General features: G+C 41.8%; 1 protein-coding gene across 2 annotated transcripts in view; it reads left to right on the top strand.

Moving 5' to 3' along the window:
* The window catches only part of roraa (RAR-related orphan receptor A, paralog a), a 187,084-nt gene that overhangs the window by 127,379 nt on the left and 33,301 nt on the right, over window positions 1–26,404 (top strand). The window contains exon 1 of one of the 2 annotated variants that reach the window (XM_085167802.1): window positions 10,809–13,055. The exons of the other annotated variant lie outside the window; for it this stretch is intronic. Within the exon in view, the coding sequence (XP_085023928.1) occupies window positions 13,025–13,055 (31 nt within the window). The 5' untranslated portion in view covers window positions 10,809–13,024. Of the gene's footprint in view, window positions 1–10,808; window positions 13,056–26,404 lie in introns of those variants that run through there. 2 annotated transcript variants of the gene reach the window in all.

Below are 26,404 nucleotides of genomic sequence, written 5' to 3'. Positions count from 1 at the left end.
ACAGACACTGTATGTGACACATGTATCACATGCTAGATGCAAGGCTCCTTTTGTGCAATACAACAATAGTACACAGCCTTTTCTTACCACCGCCGCCTTTTCAATTTCGGTGCCCTTATGAAGAATTGATGAGCAGTCAAACCTGCAGAAATCAATGATTTCCAAGAGATTTGTACTGTATTTTGACACATGTGAAGTGCAATCGGGAAAGCATGTAAAAACGCTTTTGTGTGGTGTTCTGCAGTGTGTCTGTGCATGCGTGTACATCCATATGTGTGTTCATACCCCACTGTGTGAATGGAAGAAACTAGCCCTGAAGGCTATCCTTTCTCTCTGATCACTCTGATGAAACTTGTGGAGAGGGAAGGCCAGGGGGCTTTTCTGTAAGAGCGGTCGGAGTGTTTCAGATTGTGAGAGGCTGCATCTCCCCCTGTTAAACACCCCGGCTCTTTCTTACATCAGACAGCAGGGCAAAGGGATATGATCTTCAGTGCTAGACAGCTCTACCTTACTCAAACAGCCCCGTCAAAACAGCAGCACGATTGTGTGTTAAGCTATTTGCTTGTCTGGAGGGGCTATGCTATTTTTTTTTTCATTTATTTATTTATTTTTTGATGCGTGTGTCAGTGTTCGTGTTTGTGTCAGGATATCTTCAAGGTAGAACAGAAACGCTTTGACCCGCCATCCACCACCCCGCTATCTTAATTAGTGCGGCGCTAAGCACCTCTACACTGGAAGGGGGCTCAAATCAAAGAGCATGATTTAGGAGTCTTGGGTTCAAAGCCCTGGGCAGAGACTGGACTACGCTGTCTCATTTCAGTGAGAAATATTCAAATCTTATCCATGTGCGGAAATCAAAGTAAAGCCCCTTAACAAGTAGTTGATTGCTGTGCCTTACAGACAGGAAGCGGCTGTGGAGCCTCGTCAGAGCTGCGTGCACAAAAAAAGTTCAAGGGCCAGTTAATGGTCATTGAGAATGCGGGCGGACGGTCTGAGAAGCCTGGTGATTATATGGCTGGTGGAGTAATAATGAGGGAGATGGCTCTGCCCTGCATGGTTATAGCCAAGATGTAGATCTATTTCTGTTCCCGGAGTGAAAACATTGGCTTCCCCAATACGCCAGTCCGCGCTGCCACTCGTAATGTGAGCTTGGCAGCCTTGATTTCATGTGCATATGTGTGCAAGTATGTTCGTTTCTGTGTGTGTGTTTAGGAGGTCTTCTCGGTCCAACCCGGACCACAGGGATGGGCTGTGTCTCTGACTAACTCCCCACTCTGCCTGAGTGATCAAACTGCTGGAAGCTCCCCGCCATGCCAGTCCCCTCATCAATATAAATTACAGGGGCAGCTGTTCACTGGCAGACTCCTCTCCTCTCCTCTCCTTTCCTCGCCTCTCCTCTCTTCTCTCTCTTCTCTTCTCCTCTCCTCTCCTCTTCTCTCCTCTCCTCTCGAACCCCCTTCATCACTAATCATTGAGCCATCAGAAAGTGAAGTATTCTAGATGAAAACAGATACTTATATCATTGTGTCATTGACTGTAATGTCCTCTCCCCATTCAGGACTTACATAGATTTATTGTCTGAGCCTCTTTATCTGTCTCCCCCTTTCTTTCTTCATTTCCTCAAAGGGGCTGTCCCTCGCCATCACTTCTTCTTACAACAAAGCTTCAGTTCTGAGCAAGAAGTCAGCTGTGGTTTTCCTGCACCTTTCCCTGGCAGTTTTACATCTGTTTTATGGACTCTCCGAGTAGCAGTTGATTTACGCACTTGTGACAAATTAAAGGAAAACCCCGAACGCGTAATGTCTGATTCAACAGCGCTTTTGTATGCTGTTGGGGGATTTTGCTGGCTCCACTTGTCCTTGCTATAACCCCCACCAGCACATTTCTTGTTGGTTTTTCCCTTTCATTTCTCCTTCCATCTTTATGTCTCAAACTGCCCGTGTCAGGAAGAGGTGACAGTAAAAGATAATTAAATTTTGCACTTTTTCCCCCTCTTGCGTTGATGTCGGACACCAGATATGTCTCTTCACCTCCTTCTACCTCAGCGGGGCTGTTTTGCTGTGAGATGACTTTCTGTTTGGACCTGTTGAGAGAGATGGTGTGGAGCGGAGGCTCAGATGCAGTAGCTGATTACACTGAGATTAGGCGTCTCACCTCTAATCTACCATCAGCAGTCTGGGTCTCTGTCTCACTGCTCGAATAGCAGAGCACTAGCTACCACGTACACATGCAGGTCATGTGGACAGGATGCTCTTGCTTGAACAGAGCAGATCTCCTGATTACTTAGAGCTAATCCTCCCTGTGTTTCTCACTTGCAGCTATAGATTTACAGTATACTGATTGTTTGATGACTGTTCAGACCATAATTCGCAGCAAGACAAAGATCTGCAAATCCACTTGTAGTTGCACAGCTTTATCTATGAAAGCGTAAATAGAACATCCATAACAATATAATAACACCCAAATATATCTAAATAACAGAACCATCAGACAGCCAGCACAGAAATGTTTAAAAAGTAGAAAACTCTTTGCTCAATAAGGCCGAAAAATATATGATTCTTAATTAATCCTGTCATGGTATTGTGATATATTTATCAGTGTTTACATTATTATACCAGTGTCAGTGTGTAGCAGTCTATGTGTAATATATCTGACTGGGAATAGACTAACCAGAGGGAGGCAGTAGTACAAATGTAACCCGGGGAAAGGAGAAAAGGAGACAGACGATTTCCTTTCATCGGTCCACAGATACATTTTGGAGAGCCCCGCGTTTCTTTTCCCCCCCCTCACCCTATATTTATCTCCATTGTGTTGGTAGACTTCTCGCACTGATTGAGAAACACGGCCTCGCTCGTGAATCATCATTTATTTACTAGCAGCTTTTATTGAGTTTCTCTCGTCAGCGATGTGCATTCACATACTAATAGTACGGCTAATCTGTTCCAAAAGAAACCCGATGATTCAGACTCTTCTGCGCTGCTTTCAGTCCCGAGTTACAGAGAAATTATATCGCCTATTGATGCGCTCTCAAAGTTATAAGAGTCTGTAGACGTCATGTCTTTGTTTTGTGTGTGGGTTTTTTTTTTCTTTTTTTTTACAGAACACTCTTAAAAGTTGACTGATACATGTTTTTTAAAAATATGCTAACAGCCTTATTAATCCCAATAATGCAGTCTGTGTTCACATAACACAATGACAGCTTTCCCCTTGTAAAGAATCGACTTTATTAAAAAAAAAAAATGCCATGGCAGATCCGGCTTGGATGTCTGAGTTGTAAAATGTTAATGCACTGGCTCTGTGAGTCGAGGTATTTTCAGCTAATCAAACATGAGATTTATGGTACTTAATAGTGCTGTACATTGCCAATTTAGGAGAATAATATGTCCCAGTTGCTGTCTAATTTTGCTTGGCAACAGGCGCACTCCTGTGGAATCGCCCAGGGCAGTGTGAGTTGTCTCTGCATAGCTCAGTGTTCCATGCTCAGTGGTTGTTTGAAGGTATTTCATCACATTGTTGCCTTGATTCAGCTCTGTGGGGATTTGTTAGTTGCACTCATGTGGGAAGTGCATCCAGTACATTGTTAAGCTAGGGCTGATAATGAAGATCAGCCAGCCACAGTCCCCTGAGCTAAGCGGAGAGAGATAGTCTAGTGAGACGCGCTGCTACAGACATAGTGGAGCAGGACGAGCGCACGCAGCAATACATACAGACACAAAGGAATCATCAGCACAAAAACATACAACACCGAACCGCGCTGTACTGTGGTGCACTGAAAAACACAATGCAGTACAGAGTATTGCATAGGTAGATTATGAAATCCATCATAATCTGTTCTTCTTACCGGACATTTTCCTGAATTTGTTAAATTGGCATTATGATGTTTAAACATTAGTTGAGCAATAACGCAGTCATTTTAATGTTGTGGGTTTTTTTTTTTTGTTGGATGTGAAATTGACAATAAAAAGGGCCTCACAACACACCGCCTCTATTTCACTGGAAAGTTATTTGATTCTCAGCATGGTACTAGAACTGGTTGTTTCCTCTTCTCCCACAGCAACATTGAATGCTTAAATTGACACAATATTTTTCTCTCTCTGTGTACTGTAGGTTATGTTTTCGTCTTACTCTATTTGTTTGTTCCACAAAGGGAGTATTTTCTTTTTGGACATTTTGGTTTAATCTATAATAGATGGCTTTTTTTTTTTCTGAAATAGGTCAGTGTAATCACAACAGTGAGGGATGGACAGTCACTGTAACAGGGAAATCAATAGAGCTATCTATTTGTCGTAAACCAGGCCAACATGATTTTTCTCTATTTTTTCCCTCCTGCCTTGTCTTTTCCTCTCCAACTCAATATGGCAGGTCCTCATTTTTCAGTAAAAGCATTACGTCTGCCATTTTGTAAAATTGCAAATGGCCTTTTGTGCGTGCACTTTCTTTGCATAAGTTTCTGGATGTAAAGTCTCGTCGTCTTATCACCTCCGAGGGGCCCTGCGTGTTTTCTAAGGGGAAGTGTGGTGAGGGGAGCCGTAGGGGTGCAAGACCGCTTCTTGTCGGGGGGGTTGCTCTGCTTTTGTTGGCGCATAATCTGGTTCTTCTCGTGGTGCCGGCTCTTTCAGAGAATTTGAGCTTGAGTGAAGAGACACCTCGTCAGCTTTTCCTCACCTTTTTTTCTTCTTCTTCCTTTTGTGTCTCACACAAAACCGAAAGCACTGTCTTGAAGTGTTGTCAGACCGGAAAACAAGAGTAAGTGACATGTGACAAGGACACAATGCTTGGATGGGCCAGCCAAAGTAAGTGGCCCCATCTGCTGCGGGCGATTTCTCTTATGCCGGCTGTCTGCCGCCTCAGGTGAAAGGGGCCAAGGAGCGAGGGGCTGTGCTGGGATGGTGGCTTCTGCCAGGCGAAGCAGTTGGCATGGCTGGGAGGGCACGGCTGGCCTCTCGCTCGCTGCAGTCAACCAGCATTTGCAAAAGCGCAGGTTAGCCGTCTCTCATCGGGTTTCCAATGCCTCATCACTTTCCTATGGTGTATACACATTCGGCATAGGACAGGAGTGTCAGCATGTAATGAAAGGTTTGATTCATGGAGGGCGACAGCTGCAGAGGTCACAGAGCTCTATAAGATATGATCCTCACTAATGCTGATGGGGAAATTTTAAGTGATGGGTGCATAATTTGACGTGCCTTCCTCAGCTTTCACTGAGCTCTTCATTAATCAGTGTGTTTATAATATTGTTGGTCTTTTCATAGAAGTTATGCAAAAGGAAAGTGGAGCAAAATCAATTTTCTATTCTTTTCAATTTTTCAGCAATAAAAATCTACAGTGTCGTGCATTGACAAAAACAAATATAAACAAATACGTGCCATCAAAACAGCTACTGCATCATGAAAGGAAAAAGAGAGCAATTTTTTTTTATGAAACTGAATGATAATTTCAAGTGAGGATCAGAACTTTACAACAAATAAGCTGTTCAAAAAGTAAAGGAGAGGAGAGAAAATAAACTTCCTACACAGAGACGAAAGCAGACGCGCTCACAAAAGCTTTTGGTGATGTTATACATTGACATTTGTGCTGATCGCATTGTGCCCATTTTGTTGAATCTGCTTTATTAGAGGAATGCTGTTTTTTTGTTTTTTTTTCCACGTTGCTATTAATTTGTGTTTCTGTGGGTGTGCAGCGCGAGAACAGAGAGATGTGGTTAACCCATTGTGAAGTTAGCCGTCATCATTAAGATTCAGGAGATAACAGGCATGCGGATTTCTACTGCTCAGCATTATAGGATCCCAGACATCAAAGGCAGGTTTTCATTCTACTGTGTCTGCTGCATGGTGAAGGAAAGAACAAAAAAAAAAAACAGGTAAGGAGATATGGAGTCAGGAAAATAAAGCAGATTTTGAGTGGAAAGGAGCGCGTGTATACTGTACAGAGGTATGCAGAGGCAGGTGACACAATGCTCAGTGATCTGTTTGATGCCTCAGAGGGTCCCTCCTGCATAGTTAGCCCTTTGCTAAATTGGCATCCACTCTGATTAAGTGGCACAGCCCTTAATAACACCGTGGTTGACCTCAAACTGGCTTACTTTTAAAGATCAGGTTCATTCCTCAATGTGGTCATTAAAGTTCAGGTGACTCAAAACAATTCATTTGTGTTGTTTTGGTCATTATTTGCCATCTTTGCATTTTTACCTGCAACACAATTTTCTGTGTATACCTCCTCCTTTCATTTAATCGATATAAAAGTGCTGTGAATATTTTTTTTTTCTTCGTACAAATCTTGTAATAGTATTTCCAGGTCTGTTACACAGATATAACAATGAAGTTCCCCTTAATTCAGATTACTTTGTCAGTCAGCGTGGTGCCATTATGTGCCATTACATCAGTGTGAGCTGTTCTACAGTGAGAGTATTGAATGTACAAGAGCGAGAAATACGCTGTTCTCCAGTATTGTGCTGGATTACAGAATCAAGGTCGACTCACAAGACACAGAGCAGCATTATCCCTTAATCCTGTGTTTTGGTTTCAAATAGCCTTTTTACACCTAATCTTCACAAGTAAAATGACAAACATGAATACAGAGGTAGGTATTTAAATGTGCATTACCTGCAATGTTAAGGTCAAAGGCTTACGCTGACTCAAAGTGGCTGTATATTTTGTGACGGAACAGACAGCCATTTGTTATTTTGTTGCTGCTTTATTACGGAATACTAGGGAGTCTTGTGATGAAATTCCCGCAGGGAGTTTCAGATGGGTAAGTGTGGGAACTTTTTATCCAAACTGCGACTCGGAGCTTGTTTGTTTTTGTGCCGTTTTCTTTGTAAGAACGTTCAATGAAAATAAGATTTCCGCCTCACTTTAACCTCACTTTAAGTTTTGTTTGGCTTTCCGTACTTGGCCGCTCAGAGGACGGGCTTCACTGAGTCAACAGATATAGCGACTACATACACACTACTTACGCTGCCAAGGCTGTGCCTCCCCTTGACCAAACTGGTCTTAGTGTGTCCGTCAGGCTCAGCTGTGGGAGAGCTGGAGGAAACTTAAAGGTGCTGTGAAAGACTAAAAGTGGGCCAGCCGCTGCTGCCTCCTGTTGACCTACCTTGTTCAGAGGGTCCAGGTACAGACTGATGACAGGACTCCTCCTCAGCGGACCACATTACTAATGTGTGAGGGTGCAAGAGGAACACATCCAATGATGAATCACTCCCCTGCACCCATGGCATCCTCATAAGTCAAGAGTAAAAGTGTTGAGAGTGCGCTCAGTAAAGAGATCCTTCGCACTGTCCACCGTAGAGCAGCTCGATCCCGGTCCGCTGGAAGAAGGGAAAGGGGGAAGGCTAAGTGGTGCACATCACGCATAGCCTGAAGATCTCCCTCAATCTTGAGGAAAAACATTAGTCCCTCGAGTGGGTCACTTGTTTTTTTTTAAAGCTCATAGAACTCAGGAAAAGTTACTTTCATGCTTGACCAGAGCCGCATTTTAATAAATGAGAGTAATCTACATTGTGTTGATGTGGAATGCCTCCCTGGACCAACATTACCAGAAGTCACAGAGAGAACATTAAATGTGTGTTAGTTTAAGCTAAAAGGGTTTTCTTCTGAGGAACAAAAAGGCGCTCCCTCATTATTCACTTTGTTGTTTCAGAACTTTGAATAAATGTGTGTGTTTTTTTTTCTTTTGGAAACAACTTTTTGGATGCAAATCTTGTACATCAGGTTGCTCCTCTGTTGTCTTCTTCTAGCTTTGAGCCAGAAGGTTAAACTATTTTAGTTTACACGCCTGCCTCCCCCTAGAGCTGATGTCAGGCTTTACTGGTGATGTTGGGGGAGTGAGTAAGTTTGGCGCTAGGTAATACATCACACACACCAGGGGGTCTCCCTGGTATGCTCCTCAATAATGAAGTTCATTCGTTAACTTCTCCCTCAAAGGCCAAGTTCCCCCGCTGCCCTTTTCAGCAGCCATTGCAACTCTTACCAGAGTCACCCTACTAACAGAGTGAGAAAAAAAAACATCATCATGCTTTTCTCCTTGACAGACTCAGTGGTTGCCTTTGCAGAGCATGAAGAATAAGCAGCTCCATTACCAATCCCTCATGCCTGGTTATAGCCATAATTATCACAGGGAAAATGACCTGCTCTGTTTGGTTTGCCGTAGAGGGGCTGCGCCTTCCTAATCACCTCCTTCTTCCCTCCTATCGTCCTCATGCCATGGAGATGGAGCTGGTTTTGGGGGAGTCTTGCCAGTTCATTAGAATTCACAGGGTTCCACCTCCCTGCCTAGCCAAGCTAAGCCTCTCACACAGGCTGCCATGCCTGTGATAATCTCCTCTCCTCGTTCCCTTTCGCTTCTTCTTTCTCTATCCTTCTATTCCTTTCCTTTCTGTCCCCAAGGGCGGCCTCACACAAAAGAGATGCAGTACAATTCATTGATGAATCTGATTTCTATTGACCTATTGAAAAATTGTTCCGGGAGATGTGTGGTAGCGTTCCGGCAGTGTCCACGGGCTCACTTTGCCGCCGCATTTCCATATAATAAACTAAATAAATAACCCGATTTATACTGGTTACTTAAATGACGGCCTCTATTCAACAGCTTTGCATGTGAAGTTGCTATTTTTTTTTCAAGGCTGTTTCGACCAATTGAAGATCCATTTTAATCACTTTTTCTTACTCTAGAAACACCCAAAATAACCAGAAATAGCCTCGCTTTAAATCTTAAATAACAAGCAAATAAAAAAAAGCAGTTGAGAGCAGTTCTTTTCCATTGTAATTTATATTATTGTCCCCATCATCTTGTCATCACCACATCTGTGCCTTGAGGAGATCATTTAATGTGGAACAGGCATGTAAGGATGCCTCAAATGAAGCGAGACTTGGTCAGTCCGTGGAGAATAAATCGGCTTAGCTGTAAAAGTGACACAGTACTTTTAATTTTTTTGACAAAAACGTGATGATTCAGTTGATTTGGAAAACTGGACTTGTTTTTTTTTTCCTTCAAAAAATATTTAAATGAAGTCTATAAATAACTACCTGTAAAACAAAAGGCTATAGCCCTGTCAGCCATTCGCTATAAGTGCTGTGTTGTTGATTCTGATTACATGACAGTTGACAGGTGTATACTTCACCTGTGTAGGAATGAATTGCTTTCATGCCTTTTGCTTTTGACCCTACTATTCTATAAATATTGTGTTTGTGTGTATTTGTATTTAGAGACAGACTGGGGCTGATCTGGCCCTGGGGCTGCTGTGCATACAAAGGAAGGGCAGTGTATATCGTCATCTGATCTGAGAGGAACTTTAAAAATTTCGAAAAGTACATTACTTACCTGCAGCTGCTACTTTGCTTAGAGGAGACATATTGCACTGCTTTGTGGAAAATCCATTAGCGGTAATGAGTTAACAGCATTTCCTGTAGCTACACGTGCTATGAAATGCTGGCACAGCAGTGGCATGAATGGTTTTAAATTCACACCTTTCTTATTTAAACTTGTCTTTAAATGCAACCCTCCGCAGTGCTCTGGACGTAACCCAATAGTGTCCTCTATTTTCACTGAAATAGGTATTTCCTTTGTTGTCTGTGTGATTTATTGAAGTCTTCCCACAAGTGGAAGCCCCCAGGAAATTGCCTGGAATGGCCTTAAATTGGTTTATGATTGTGTGGTGTGGGCCGGTGCTGTTATGGTTCTAATATTATGCCCTCCACTCCTTGGCATCTATATTAAATTGATCTGTATTGTTTTCATGGAGTGCCTGTTGGAGCTTGTTAATTCTGCCGCTGCTTCAGGCAGGTGGTGTAGCTCCAAACACCCAGGTGGCGCGGTGGAATATAAGCCTCGGCTCTCTAAAATATCTCACATGACTGGGACGCAAAATGAGTAAGTCCAAAAGTGTTTATCTTGCGGGGTTAACGGCTGCGGAGCGGAACACCGCGCAGCCGACTGGGTCCGCGCTCTTAAGAGGCGAGTCCAGAGTTGTAAGAGTTAACGTGGATCAGCTGCATGGTGAGCCTGTGCAGGGAATGGCTACTGACAGACTGCTAATGAGGCCATTATCAGGTCTCGTCCTGTTCTCTTCTCCCGGGGCACCGGTGGATGTTCTGTACCACATCTCAATTGAATTTCATTCCACAGGGCTTGTTTACGGTAAATACATTTGCTTGAATTAATCCACGAGGAGTGTGAGATACATGACTTGGCCAGTCTAAATGCAGAAATTTACTGTGTTGTGTCTGCTTCAGTTCAGTGTCGGCATCCACCACCAAGACTTTTTTCCCCCCCCTCAGGGGTATAAAGAAATTATCAGCTAAAACAGTTCTATTGAGGGCTCCACATCGCTGCATTAATACCCATAGACAGCTGACCATCAGTCCCTCTGTGGCTTAATCAATACCCTAATGAGCAACTATCAGCAGCGTATTGGCATACTGTCACTGGTAATGTGAAGCAGTCAAGGAAGTGTGTGATCAAAAGCTAATGAACCAGCCTTGCTGGAAACATTTGTCCTTAGGGAAGCTTGGGCTTTTAAGCACAATTACATACAGTTGGAGGCACTATATTTGTTGCATGGCTGACAGACAGCGCAGCAGCAGCATCTTTTTCCAGTTTCACTCAGTATGATCCACATAAACACGTGTCAACTGTTCTTTTATTGAACTTTTTTTTTGCATTGCAAGAAGGCTGAAAAGGAGGACTGAGTGTGTGATCCTTATTTAACCTTGCAATTTACACAAAAGCTCTGTATCTTGTGTTTCGTTTTTATGTCGTTTTTTATTCATATTAATTATATATATATATATATATATAGAGAGAGAGAGAGAGAGAGAGAGAGTTACACGTCTCTATTTTGCTGTAGCATTTAACTTTGTTTTCTTTTCTTTTCTTATACGAGGAAACAAATAGGTTTTATTAGAAGCACGGCTATTTCATTTTCATGGTTATTTTATGAACCTCTCTCTCTTGTCAGAAGCTATTCGTCACATTCACGCTGCAGAAACATAATGTAGAAAGCATGCACTCCTTTCAGCCCTCTCCTGATGCTCAGGTTGGAGTACTGTATGGGTGTTGTCCTTCTCTATGTCCCTGCTATCATATTGTGCTTGTTTGTTTCCCCTTAACGGTACCTCGGTGTTATGTCCCAGTGTGTCGCGCCGTGCTCGGTTCCAGAGAGTCTGATGCAGCAGCCAGTTTCTGAGAGACAACCACAGATAGTGACAGTTAAACCTGCCTGTGCGTGGGCCTTCGCCCTCTGACTCATCTGTTGAACTTTGAAGATCTTGCGGGGAGATGCCTACATCAAAATGAGAGGACTGTACCTTCTGTTACATCATATTGTTTCGAATAATATGCGTGTCTGCATCTAGTTTGTATACCAGGCACGCTCCATTTGATTCTATCAGCCTCTGAATGATATTTTGCTCATTAGACAGTGTGCAATAAGAGACCAGTGTTGACACAACCTGAGTTAATGTGTTTAGAGACTCTAATGGATCATAGAGGTGCTAATGAAACATTGTCATGGGAAGATTTATGTTGCAAGCTGCTGAGTTCTCATTTCCATTTTATATGTGGTTAGATGTACCTTTATTCAATGAGCAGTACACAGCGGAAGACACCAAATGAATATAGATATTTCAAGTGTAACGTGGGAATAAATAATTCAATTTCATGTTGCAACTGCTTTGTTAAGCAGTCGTAACAGGAGGCAATTCTCTATAATTCTGTGGCGTGGATACAGTGGGGTTAATAAAAGGTTTAGTAAAATGAAACAAATATAGAGAAGTTGAGAAAACGAGGGTGTAAAATTCAAATTTCTACATGTGAAATATTGACTTTGTAAAAAAAAAAAAAGTAAAAAAAAAAATCACTAGTTTAATTTTTAGATGTGAAATATTGCAGTGTTTGAAACTGAAGCTGTGTGATGTTTGTCTTCAGACAAGATGATACCAGCACCAGCTTATTCGTGGAAATGCCAAATGGTTATTGGCCAAGGCTGGATTGCAGTAAAACCAGAATATTGTATCAGAGAGAGGCAGCTGGTTAGGAGTCAGAACAGATTATCATATGAGAGAGGATGAGTGAGGAGGAGGAGGGGAGGAGAGGATCGGAGAGAGGGAGCGAGAGAGAGAGGTAGAGACTGGAATGGAAAGCAGGGGGCGAGAGTGAGGGGCAAAAAGGAGGACGAGACGGAGAAGTGATACCAAGAAACTCATCGCCTGGTCGCGATGGGGTCGGGGGGATCATCCAAAAACCTTCCGTCAGTATCTATATCGCCTCCTTCACCTGTCGGAAGGGGTGTGTGTGTGTGTGAGAGAGAGAGCTGCATGCAGGTCCTCTGAGAGGTCAGAGGAAGATGCTGAGGCTCCACTCATCTTCTCTCTGTGATGGGCCCACTGCTGCTTGCCGACATCTGGCCTCACACTGATCACTCATATCTACAGACAGGGAGGTGGAGAAGAGCGGGGCACTTGTATCACCAAGTCACAGAAAAAAATTACACTTCCTCTGTCATCCATTCTCACTGCTCTCTTTTCTTTTCTTCTTTTCTTTTTTGAGTCATCAGTCTGTTGTCTTCCTGTCCCTCCTCTCTTTTCTTAGCTTTCACATTGCACAGTTTTAAAGGCAAAACAAAAGCACAAGGTGCAGAACCAGAATGCGATTTTTTTCTCTCTCTCTCTCTTTTATGCGAGAGCTTGTTTTGTCTTTACCCTTGCACTAAAAAGATAAGACGCAGGTAGTTAAGAGTGTGCTGTGTCTAGCAAAGCTGGTATACACGGCTCCGACTGCAATCAGTGGGAAGAGGGCCAGCTTCCCTGCCTGAGCTCTCAGCGCCCCTACTGGCTGCATGCTGTGCCAATCAAAGGCTAGTGGGTGGGGAGCAGTCAGACATGAACACTGATGTCACAGTCACATGGATTCTGGTGTGGTCATGCTCGGAGGCTGAGAGACAGAGCTGTGCTGGCCAGCTGCTGCTGAGACAGCAGTGGAGGGCTTTGCGCTGGTGATAGTTCTTCTCTTATGGACTCGAAGCTCAATGATGTATTTTGTGATTTCAGCTATGAAAGGTAAGAGCACAATGCATGCCGATCGCGCACCCAGAGTAACAAGTAGGGAAGTACGAGTACGCTATTCACAGCCTGCCAACTCTTTGCATTTCATTTGCAAGGCATGAGTGTGACAGAGAGAGAGAGAGAGTGAGAGAGAGAGTGAGGGGGAGAGAGGAGGGGAGGGAGAGATACAGTAATACATTGCTTCTGATTGTGTCCAAGTCAGTTAAGCTTTTCTAATATGTCTGTCCGTGCACTTCGAGAATTTCTGCTTTGAACTCTCAGAAAGAAAGAGATGGCGCAATAGGAGCAATTTGCATCTTCCAAAAAAAATAAAAATAAAGAAAATAAAAATTAAAGGTTTGCTTTCATTTTTTTTATTTACAGTGTGCGTTTTGTCGCTGCAGGTTTGCAGGATGCTGTAGAAACCACAGCCGGTGCAGCTTTTTTCCCCCCCACTAGTTCGTCTATTACATGAAATAGCTCCAGGGTTTCAAGAGTAGAAGTTTTTATTGGCGTAGATGCGAGGTGGCATGCGATGGAGAGGGGGCTTGGGTTGGAGGGGTGGTTTTTTTCTTCTTCTTAATCCTGTCGTTCCAGTCCAGGGAACGTGTCTGTGCTGCAGGAAGATGTGTGTGGTAGTGTTGAACGCGGGTCGCAGACGAGCGACGAGGCACTGGCGCGACTGGCAGACTGAGATTCTTTGAGTTGATACCGATGCACGTGTTTGTCTCTCTCTCTGTGTGTATATATATTTATATAATTATATGTATTTTTTAAAATTTTATTTCTGCGTGTCTGTGACAGTGTTGTGTTCCACTGACCTATTTTTGGGGTAGTCGGGTTTACATGTGGCACAAGAGCAGGACTGGGTCCTCCCAGTCTCTGATGTTGATCTAGTACGCTTTAATCCCAGCTCTTCCACCCCCTCTCCGTTGTACAGGCGAGCATGTGCACACGCAAACACACACACGCGCACACACACATGCGTGCAGACAGATAGTGAGCGTAGTCACACATACAGTGCATCCCCACACTTCTCTCACGCATGCCTGCACACACAAACATACACACAGACGCGCGCACACATATATGCACATAATCACGTTTTTTCCACACTTATGAGTTCTTCCATACAGAGAGATGTGAACAACCATGCAGACATATGTGGCGAGATGCACTCCTAATATAATTAAATAGGCAACGATAACCCCGCTGAGGCACAGGCAGCTGTCATTCGGTGCAAAATGACAAAAATATATGGAGCTGGAAATAATTTGATTTGATGTGTGCTGCTTTCTTATTTTTTCCTTCCCAGTAGATTGAAAGGTTTGAAAAAAAAAAAGGCACCGGGGCATCTTCAGAACACAGTGGCTGCATACATGCATATTATTAAAAGCAAATGAAATTAATGTGTGATATTATATGTAATTAGAGTATTAGTAATATTGATAGTAACACTTACAGCATGTCTGACTTTCGTTTGACTCAAGCTGCCACGACCACAGTATTAATTCCTTTCATTCTTTTCTTCTTCTTCTTCTCTTTTGTTAAGAGTGTAAAGGAAGTCATTTACAAAGTGAAGCTCACAGTCAATTGTGATAAGCCTGACGTGTGTGAAATTGAGAAAGAGCAAAGTCCTGAATCTTATTTTCACGAAAAAAAAAAAGACCCGTTTGACCAAATGTCCTTTTACATGCATTTCATAGTGAAGGGTTTTTATGAAACCTCATATTTTTGGAGAAAAAAACGAGTTTTGTGCTGTGTAGCATTTCTAATCTTTTTATGTTAAAGTGTAACATGCTCAAAATTTTACTGTGTTTATTTGTGCTTCGCTTGACTTGGCACAGAATTGCGTCCTTTTTTTGTTACTCATTCGGTTCAGAAAAAAATGAACAAATCTGATATGTACAGCAAAAAAACTGCTTATTTTTTGTGCTCTAATGAGTCTCTTCACTAGTCTTCCTCTAGATCCGTCTGTTCCCTCATTGGTACTTTCAGTTTGATGAGGGGTGTCTAGTGTCATGAAAGGATATTGTGACAATGTCAGAAATTAATTAAAACGTCAACAAGGGGGATAATTGAAAGCTAATTTAAATAGGAGCAGTCATTTCTCCTGAATGTGGTCAGGGAAGTGCACGATGACTTGCTGCATTGCCACAGACACAGAGTTTACATTGTTACCCGTGCATACTGCATGTGCCCTATGTGGTGTTTTTGGAAAACTGTTTTTCATCCTCTGCACTTCAAAAAATAATGCTAATGTATTATAACGAACATCTCTCTGTGCCTCTGTGGCTTTGTCTCTACCCTGCACCACCCTCTACCCACCTCTCCCTCTCAATTCAGCCTCTCTACCACACCACTGCCTCTCAAGTACCTAATTACCTGTAATGGAAACATCCCTCTCATTACCCCATGCAAATTAGCCAGCCTACTCAACACAATTAAGATGAAAATTCCAATTACATAATTAAAGAAAGTTGTTTGATGTGTGGATAGAAAAGGTAAAAAAGAAAAAAGTGTCTCACACAGAGCACATATAATTAACCCTTGAAAAGGAGAATTATTGTGGCAAAGTGGGTAGCATCAATGTTTCAAAATTGTTGAAAGCAGTGCCCAGTAAGCTACTACAGCGCGCGCAGACAACACATAAATATGTGATCTAGCATGAGTGTGTACTAGACTGTGAAAAATCTTTTGGGGCCCTAGAGAAGGTAAAGCCAAATATCTTATGATAGGCGCTTTAAGGCTATGTTAACAAGGCTGTAAATATTTGCTGTGGATTTGGTACTCTTTGTCTCTTTCAATCAGTGGCCGATTGAAGCGCTCACTAACCAGTGCTGCAGGCTTTCACACATTAAAGCAGAAGTTAGCAAGATTGGCTATTATCCAGTTAAGGACTGAGGACATGAAGAAGCCAAAGGGGGAAAAAATATGCCACAGATTAAGGTGAAGGCAAATATAGCACAAGTCACCTGCAAGGATTTAAAATAAAAGACCCAATTATTTTTAGGACGAGGCATTCATGCACGTTTTGATCTTTTAAAAAAATCAATAAATACTGTGTACGTTTTAGTCTGTCAGTATGTAATTTTAGACAGCTACAACATTTACTTCAGTAGAACCACAAATGTCTGTATATTTGCAATGAAAAAAAACTTTATTAATTTAAGGGGTTCTATACAATACAATACAATTAAAAGCATGCACACAGCATCTGAGCAGACAAACAAGTCAGCCTACCAGACGTGCAGTGTGTGCTTCAGCCCTCTCTCCTGCCTCTTAGCTCACAGAGGAAGTGGATTGGTGTCCCCACAGGTTATTAAAGTGTGTGAGCTGTGCCAGTCTGCGCTGTGCACACTGAGACAAACATCCTGGCTGCCTGTCTGTGTGTAGAGGGACTGGTTAATGAGATATTGACTGCCCATTGAGAGCATGGATTTTTGATTTGGCTCCATAGAAGTTGGGGAAAAAAGGATGTGCACTCCAGAGAGGATAGGCGCCTACGGATAGACACCAGTTTCTGAACTGGGGATTATTTTGCATTTTAATGTTGCACGTTTTAGGTGATTATGAATTTGAAAAAAATTCAAATTCTGGGTTTGAGAAATGTGTTATTTGTGCATTGGATATAAGTGTGTTGAGTATATGATTTGCCCTTGTGCTTCCAGTAACAACACAAAGAAGAATTGCCATTTCTTTGTAACCACGTCTGAGCATAGTTTTTGTACAAACATTAATCTGCAGCGGCATCCGAAGCATTGCCAGGGTGCCAGACAGCTCTGTCAGTCATCTTGTCTTGTCAGTCACACCTTGTGGTTTTGACAGATTAGTCCAATCACAGGCAAGGTTAAACGACTCCCCTGTTCTATGTCCAATCAAACAGCGGGCAACAACAAACAGCACTTGCTCAAGGTAACCATCGGACTAAATCCTTAAAAACTTAAGGTTCATTGAGGGTTCTCTATTTGGCTCCCCAGTCAGGTAACAGACCAAGCTGGGCTTAGCCTAATGCCTTTAACTTAAAGGTAATTTCCTACTTTACTTTCAGTCTGTATTTCAGGAGTCACTTATAGAGCCTTTTGAAGTATCTCGCTGTCATGCAGCATTTAGCTTCTGATAGAATACTTCTTCTGTCAGCACTCATTAGATAATCACATACCACAGGCTATGGAGTTAGAGAACATTTTTACGTTCATTTTTTTTCTTGCCTTCTGTAATGTTCTAAGCAGAAAATGTAGAGAGAATATAGATTCTCTCCCTTTTTTTTGCAGCCCTCAATCTTTCCGTTCTAATAGTTTGCTGTTTGCAGTTATTTGAAATACTGACACGCATCCTCCCAGTGCAAATCAGCTTTACTCAGTAAAGTGCCTCAATAAAATTAGTGTATGACTATGTAATTTAATAAGGAACGTACACTTCTTCTGCTTCGCATGCTTTGCCTTGCCCTCGTATGCTTTGCCGCCTGTGGTTTAAAAGTTAGCAGTGTTTTAAGAGAGTGAAGGATGAAGTTTTATTCCCCTGTACTTTCATTCTGAGCATGTTTCGTACCATTGGCTTTTTTCCTCTGTGGGCCTCTGGAGGGCTGTCCATTTGCTTTTTGAAGTTGCATCAAAGAGGAAATGGGGGAGAAAAAGCATTATTGATTTTGCGTTTTGTCTGACTGAAACACTGAGGACAGAAAAACACATAAGGAGTTAGGTGTTGGCAGTGGGGCAGCTCCGTCTCTTGTGTGTGAGCCAGAGGGAGATGGGGGAGATATCGAAAGAGGTAGAAGGTGAGGAGGAACACCAGACAACACTAATGCATCTCTCCCTAGAGTCGTATGCTCGGTCCTTTCACTTCCATCATTTCTCCCCTCTTTTCTGTTCCTAATGGCGGAGTAAATAAAGCCCATTACTGTACGGCCTGAGACAAACCTCTGTCTTTCCCCACCATGTCGGATAGCTTTTCCATCAGACCGGTGACTCCCGAGGTCTGACAGCGCTCTACAGTTGACCTGCTTTTCCATGAAACACCAAGCTGCTCTCTTCTCAGTTGTAATCAGATCTCCCTGCTAGGCAAGCATGCTGGCAGCAGGCAAGAAGAGGAGTATTGTTTTTTGTGGTTTATCACCTTCTTCGCCCTCTTCCTGCATGCGTCAGCCTAGCAGAGGTGACACAGGAGAGGAGTACTTTTCTGGTGTTAATCTGACCTAAGGTAACTAAGAAAGAAACTCTTAGTGATAGAAACCGATAAGAGCTTGTCTCTAATATTCCTTACTCAGCACTTATGCTAAACGGATGCGTGGCGTCTTTTAGCCATTTTCTGTGAACTCTGTCGAAAGACATCTCCTAGGCTTCACATAAAGCGATTCTGTGGAATTTTTAGTTAGGAAAATGACGGTGAAATTCGAAGACTTTGCCAGTGAAAGCGTGCCGCAGAATAAGAGGCTGAGGAAGGGTCAGAGGTCACAGCATACTGAGACATACTGCCTTCTTCTCCATGGAGAGCTACGGCAGCATCTAGGGAGCCTGGTGGGGAAGAAAGGATGAAAAATGAGAGGCGTGCAGAATTTTGATGAGATGAGGGAACAGGCAACGTTATAACAAAGGTCGTCGCAACATGTGCTCCGCCACTTGATTACAAAAGGGAGAGAAGTGTGTGAGGCGTTTGATTGCATGTCCCAGCAGAGGCCATTAGAAGTTCTACTTGTAGGATGGCTTCATTTACACTCATCTGATCTGTTGTGTGCGCTTATGAACAAACAAAGATAGCGAATCTTCCCGAGCACTAGGGGGTGCTCTTCAAGGGGAACAAATGAGAATATCTGTCCCCCAGGGTTTTAAAGTTTTTACCGTCTCCTAAGTTCACCATCATTGCCGGTGCTGGTTGCGTGTTGCCACCAGGCAGAGTGATGCATGTTTGAATCTGGAATCAAAGTGAGAACTTGCTCTCAAGGTTTGCAGCATAAGGTGCTCTCACACCAGCGAAGATGCATAAAAGGAATTCCTAATCATAAATAACAAAGAAAAACAGCCTCGCCAGAACAGACTGCTTAAGATTGATTTTTATGCACATGCATTCATTTGGAATAAAAGAAATGCTGCTTCAGTGCTAATTGCAAAGATGAAAGGGGAAGAATGTGCAAGGCAATGAACTTTGATTAAAGGCACAGCGCATATCCTATTCAGGGACATAACGTTTTAATGAAATCCAGGCCCATTTATGGACTCGTGAAGTATGTTTTGAAATTAAAACTGAGTTTACGCGGTTGATATACGGGATGAAAAAGATACACTCCGTTCGCATGTGTTGGTCTCATCATCCTAATTCAGCAAGTCAGGCGTCAGCGCCAAATACACAATGTCTGTCTTAGACAATGAGCGTGTGCATGCTTCCCAGCTGGAGCAAAGGGGTTAACTGGCTGTGGAGAGATCCTTGACCTATCTGAGATGAGCTTACCGCCCCCTCAAGCAATGTGGAATATCTGATTGCTGATTATGAGTTTATTCCCCATCGTGCTGAGCCTTTTGCATGTCAGGATCCATCCCTCCCCAGCAGAACTGATTAAGGAGCTGGAGATGATGCTACAGCTCTTAGCAATTGCTGAAAAACTCTCAGAGAGCCTGGTAATCTAGAGTGCAGCTGGCAATCACCCACCACTGACTTTTTTTCTTTCTTTTTTTTACAGGCTTTTGGGTTGTTTTGTTGTTTTCAAGTGGGTTTTTTTTTTTTTTGGCATATTGTTGTCTTTGTTCCCCCAGGACTTCTTGTTTCTGGATGAGAGCTTTCCTAGTGCTGAGCACAGGTCCTTGTCAACCTGGCTGCTCAGCTCAGCCTAGTCCAGCCTTAACAACAGCAGCGTCAGCAAAGACCCTCGCTCAAAGTCTCAGGATTTGCTTATGATCTCCTTCTTATAAGAGCCTAATTTGGGCAAAAGAAGCATCTTCATCCCTGATGCAATAACGCTCTCTCTTGGCTCATTTTCAGAGTTCCTGGAATCCAATACATGGGACATAGGCATCAGATAAATTGAAATAAATAGCTCCTCAAAACTGTACCCTTATGTTAAGTTTTGGGGATTTATGTGCCATTCAGTAAATTTCTCACAGGAAACTCCCATTTGTTTTCACAGGGAAACAAATGGGAGTTTTCTAGCAAAAAGACTGCATGACTGCTTTATTTGCTCACAGGGATCTGTCACTTAGTTAGAAATCAGCAGCTGTCATCTCTTAAGTTTTGTTTTTGTCAATAGTTGGAGGGTAGAGGAAGACAGCGCCGTTCCTACTGTGCTAATGGTTGTTTTAATGCCTTTAAAGTGCAACCTGGAGCAGCAGAGGACAAATCTGCCCAAATAGAGCATTCTTAATTACTGTAAAAGCTCCATAGCCCACCGTTATTGACGTTTCACTGTCAAACACATCAGCCACAATGTTACTGCCTAACGCTTAAATGCTCGTTAAATATTGAAATATTAAATAGATTGTGTATGTTATTGATTGTTTTTGTTTGTTTTAAAACCCAGCTAGGGAAAGAAAATGCAAACTTTCTTATTCTATAAATACTATGGTGTGTTGGCTGGTTTATTTAACATGTAGTGTATGTAGTTTTGCACAGAGTCAAAGAAGGGTACATAGAAATCATTTCTTTTTTTCCCAAGGTATTTTTAGAGTAAAGCTAATGGAGTTCCACATGTGACACAATCAGCCCTGGTAATCAAATGACTGTTGTCTGAGCTCTGCTTTCTTGTGTAAATGAAACGTCTTAAAATGTTGCACTGTGGTGGTGAAAGACACCAAACATGTTTCATGTGACAGTCTAAAGTATCTTTGGGAAATCTCCTGTAAAACTGTGTGTTTCTTAGGTTGGGGTGGACAATTACACTTATATTTTTTGCACAACTGCATGTTGAATTGCATGCTTTTTAAGTATCATTATTTTCATATGGACAAAATGTTTAGGTGGTACTCTGTTAAAAACCCCATCTACCTATGTTCCCATAGTAACATTGCAATGTGACACAATTCAAAGGCAATTTACTCTCTTGATTTTTTTTCTTATCATGTATGATCATAAACTACGCCTTAGAGGGGGGATCAAAATGTAGGTGAAGCACATTTTCAGATTGATAATAAAACTGACTTATAAGTATATAATATTAACATATTCCATCTATCCAAGTCAGGTTTGGGTGGGGGGGCTGGAGCATCTCCAGGCTGTGATAGGTGGGGCACGCCTATCTAGCATTCTAGGTTGTCTACCGCTGGGCTAACACAGACAGAAAATCAGTCATGCTCACATTCACACCAATTTAGAATTGCCAATTAATCTAAGGCATATCTTTGGACTGTGGGAGGAAACCAGGAGTACCCACGGAGAACCCACCTGAGCCAGCTGGTGGATTTGATCCCAGGACCTTCAGGCTTTGAGGCAACAGTGCTAATAATTTAATAATTGTATATTAATTATTCAGTGCACAAAAACCAAGGAATTTATAAACAAGTAAATGTGTTTGCTTTAGTAATAAGTCCCCTGTTCTGCTTTCTTTTTATTTAAATCAGGTTGTTACATTTTAGTTACTGATTAAATAAAAAATAGTAATAATTTAGCCTTCTGCACTCGTGGGTGTGCTGTCAAAACGTTAGCTAGTCAATGTAGCTACATAGCTTAGCTACACTGGCAGCTACACAAAGTCGATGTAACACTCCTAGATAAAATGTCTTAAGTCTTACCGCAGTCCCACCCAAATATGACATTCACACTAACTTTGTGCCGCCTTCTGCCTCACAATTATTTTCGATGTACGTGTGCAGGTACCCACAATGAGTCATTGCTTCCAATTTATTGAAACGAAAAGTTGACCCTCTGTGGTCATATATGGTGATTTGAAACACGCCATCCATGCGAGTGTCTAACTAAACAGCCCAAACAGTCTGTATTATTTTAGGTTGGATTATCTAAGCATCTCAGTTCTCTAGCGACCTCTCGACTGGAGGCGGGCATTTCTGTTGTGGCAATGTTTGTGGGAAAAAGACGCGATAAGCAAAATGTTGACCCCATGGCACAGTTTGAACGACAGCTCCTTTTTATTTGCATAATAAAGCAAAAAAAAATGCTTAAAGAAATGTATAAAAATCAGAAGTGAGAAAGTTTTAGGGAAAAATGCAAAGAGAAAATAATGCAGAAATGTATACACAGATAAAATAAATTAAGTGGAAAATTGTAACTAAATAGAGAAATGAATATAAAAGTAATTCAGTATTGATTTACTTGTTTATTTTTGTTATTGGCATATTAATTAATTCATTTACTCTTTTTTTATTATTTTTAATTATGCTAAATTCAGCCCTCCACGATAAACCACTGTCTGTTTCACATACCTTCTCTAGTAGAGTTAGTGAGGAAGGTGTTTTTTGATCTTTTGACACATGATTACACTGGGCCCGTCTGGGCTTTGATCTCAGGATGGATTTTTTTTCCATCTCTTGATGTGGGATTATTATAATTTATACATAAGGGATTTTTTTCAGCCTCACCAAACTTGAGTAAACATAGTATACATACTAGATTAACATTGTATTTGTTTACAAATTCTCATTAGCGAGGCCTAAGATAATTAATCAGTGGCCGTGGTATATAAGTAGATAGACACCGTTCAAATAATTTATTCCTTTCAGCTCTAACCAAGTGTGAGAAAAAGTGTCTGATCAATTTCTCCCTTAGATGTAGCTCTTTGAAGGCATGCAGTGTCTTAGGAGAGTACTAGCCCAGTATTTATTCTCTAGAAACTGAGAGTTGAAGACCTTGCAAATTCTGTACAAATATTACAGGGTGCTGGCTGCCTGACTCAATCTAGGAGTCCTCAATTCCCCTTAAATAAAAGAACTGTATGAACCCAATAACACCCATACAGATGTAAAGTATTAGCTATAGTGTAGGTGTTTGCTGTTTATTGATGTTGAAACAAAATAGCCTGAGTAATTTGAGCGCATTTTCTCTTTTGTGCCCAAATCTTTTTTTGATTTTATGTTTTCAGGCACCTGAGGCACAACTTCACAGAATCATGATTACAAATGGTTTCTTTCTTTTCTTTTCTACACATTTTTTTTGATGAACAGAAAAAGAAACTAACACCAGCTAGCAATGGAGCAAAACTAGCAGTGCTTACCAACAGAAAAGTTTGAGATATCCTGAATAATTCACCTCTGGATCGCTGTCGTCACACAGACGTTTCAGTGACTCATCGACTCATATTTGAGTCCTTTCACAAAGTTTTACACCCTCCTCAAGAGTAAATAGACATGGACACCAGCTGAGGTAAACAACGGACTGGCAGCCTACACATCGTAAATTACCACAAAATATTTAATTGACACATTAATTTTTTCTATTTTTGATTTATTGCTTAGTGTTGATGATATTCAAATTTGTTAAAATATAGTGCGTACAAAAACGTTTTTATTAGTGCTGTCAGCGTTAATCTCGTTAAAATGACGTTAACGCCATAACTGCATTAACGCGACAAATCTCCGTTAGCGAGTTAGCACGGATCGGCCCGTGCGTGGGACTGCACGGTGTCAACACGTTAGCGCTAATGGAGATTTGCCGCGTTAATGCGGTTATGGCGTTAACGTCATTTTAACGAGATTAACGCTGACAGCACTCGTTTTTATACACAAACAGAAGAAACGCAGTGGCCAGCTGCTTTGCATTTCCCCACAATAGCCGTGACTGACCGCATCCATTATGGGCAAATGTAAAATATACAATCTAAATTCAATGTTTTTGATTTCTGTTGGCTGAATAAAGCCTTTGTCCTACACCAGCCGCCATAGCTAGGATTATGCACTTGAAATGAAACTAAAAGATGAAACTAATTCAAGAAAGAACCAATATCACATGAATTAATTCATGTTCTGAAGTGTGAATCCCACTTTTAAAAAGCCTCATGTTTCACTATAGTTCCCGTAAAACATATTGTTACACCTGTTTATAGTGCATAACAATTATTTTTTCATTTCACGATGAGGGGCTGTGTAATCATTCCACTTTTAAAATGCTTGTTTCTCTAAACAGGTAATTAGAAATTAGTCTAGGAACACATGAGCCAGTCTGCTGACAGGGCCAGTTTTTCTGAGCTTTTCTGAGTGTATATCGCAATCATTACCAAGCCATCCTGCCTCATGAAGTGTTCACTTTTTTCTTTTTTTCCACAAATGCAGATACAGTATGAAAAAAAAATCTATAAATAGCTAAATTGTCACCCAGTGATATCCTTCTTTTTCTCTCCACATAGACCGATTAACTGTATAAAGCCAAATCTGGTCGTTATTAGTCGGACAAATTTACACTACAAGAGAAAACCAGTGGAAAACTTTTCCATTTTGTATAGATTGAATTGATTGAAGCATTGTATACTTTATTTTTTGCATATATTAAGAGAAACAGCTTTTTTTGTTACATTTGTTTTAGTTTATGACATAAAGCAGCTCAGTTTCTCTCCCAGGCAATTCAAAGATTGCTTGCTTTGTAATTTGAATGCTATCCATAGGCAACCGATATTATGTGGCTATTACTGATGTAAGTTCATAAGATAGATTTGATGTCACAGTGTATCCCTTAAGCAACAACAAAAGCTTGCAGTGATGAAGGGTTTATTTTTAAAACAACAGGAAAGGCTTTCTGCAGATTAATTCCAGTGTGTGGTTCACATTGTTGGAGAAACAAATTGGGCTTTACGGAATTAGTGCGTTTGCTGCATAAACCTCAAATCTATTCCTGAAACATACAATTGAGTTTGATGTAATGGATGCTTCTGCGTTGTCTTTGCACGAAATTAAAAGAAAAGGAGCAAACCTTCCCAAATGGATTATTGTGTAGTTGGTAGTACAGTAATGATAGCTTGGTGTTTTCTTCATTGACCCAGGTGTGGTTTAAAACTATGGATGTGAGGGGCTGCCTGTGTACTCCAGTGCTGGGAGACTATTTGCTGAAGGTCATTTGGGATCATAGCTTGCCATTAATAATTCCTGAAAGCATCCAACATCTCCATCTGTTCTGGTGCATTCATCGCTCCACTTCAAAGACAAAAGCAGCATCTGCAGGTTAGCATTAAACCTGCCTCCGGGCTAAGATGTTGGAGGTGGGATTCTTTGTAGAGAAAACACATCTCTGGTCATCAGGTCATGCTGCTCATATAATAGCCAATTAATGTGCTGTATGTTTGCTCCCGCAGCTTGAACTTGTGAACACATGTGTACACAAAGACTCGCAGATGCACATACAGTCCACATTACCTCCTATTTGGACTACGGTGCGTGTTTTTCAGCTCTCGCTACCGAATCCAGTGGACATAAATCCATGCTTTCCATCGAAGGCTACCAGCCTCTCTACGGGGATGCAATTACCACCCTCCGTCGAGTCATTCCACCCGACAAGGTGTTCCCGGAGAAATTATCGAATCGGATTTCAAATGAGGCATTTAATTACGTGCATTGTGTGTGTTTATCTGTGTGGACACCAAATAACAGGTATTCACCTGTGCAATGGGTGTTCAGTGCTGTCTAAAATCTAAACAGGTCTCAGTGACAGGCACACTTCAGATACGTGGGAGTCCTGCGGGGAGTAAATGGATGTTTGGCAGTGGCATGTGCTGCCCGGGCCTGGTGGGCACAGTGGGCGAGGAGGCAAGTGCCTGGCTGAGTGAAAGATGGCAGTGTGTAAGGAGAGTGTGTGCACACAGCTGAGGCTGTGACAGAAAACAGTGAGAGTTCTGCTCCTGCTGCTCCATCTCTCCCTGCCAATGATAGATCTTCACTTTAATTTTGTTAATAGCGAGAGTCTGGCTCTCAGTGGACTTAGAAACGGCTATTCTGCACCAATTTTCTCTCGGATTATTGTAATCACAAAGGTGTATTTGGGAGAGGGAAAAAAAGGACTGGAAATCTTAGTTTGCATAATAATGTCTCTCTAATTTACTGTAAATTTACAGTTACAGTGCGAGTATAGCTTGCAGTCGTTAGTCCTTCATCTCTCACATGTAATTTGCTGATAAAGCACCTGTGCCAATGAGTAACTCCACCATCTTTCAGCCCTTGGCTCTTATACTGTACTGTAGGGCTGACCAGTAAGTCCACTCAAATCAACATCACCTCCAAACTGCTTAGCCTGGCTAATTTGAATTTCACATCTCTGCTGAATCATAACCCTGTCAGGACCTTTCTTCTTTATCATGCCTGTGCCCCCGGTGGATTTTCATCACAAGCAATAGAAATTAATTACTCAGATTAGAAACTGAGCCACAATTACTATCATTCTTTTTTTTTCAAAGACTTACATTTCGCTTAATGTTGATATCTGATCGGAATCACACTGCAGAGGCT

This window comes from Neolamprologus multifasciatus, chromosome 7, assembly GCF_963576455.1.
Source record: "Neolamprologus multifasciatus chromosome 7, fNeoMul1.2, whole genome shotgun sequence".
In the NCBI taxonomy this organism is placed as follows: Eukaryota; Metazoa; Chordata; class Actinopteri; order Cichliformes; family Cichlidae; genus Neolamprologus; species Neolamprologus multifasciatus.
The sequence above is the reverse complement of the archived record's forward strand: the minus strand, read 5'-3'. Positions and strand labels throughout refer to the sequence as shown.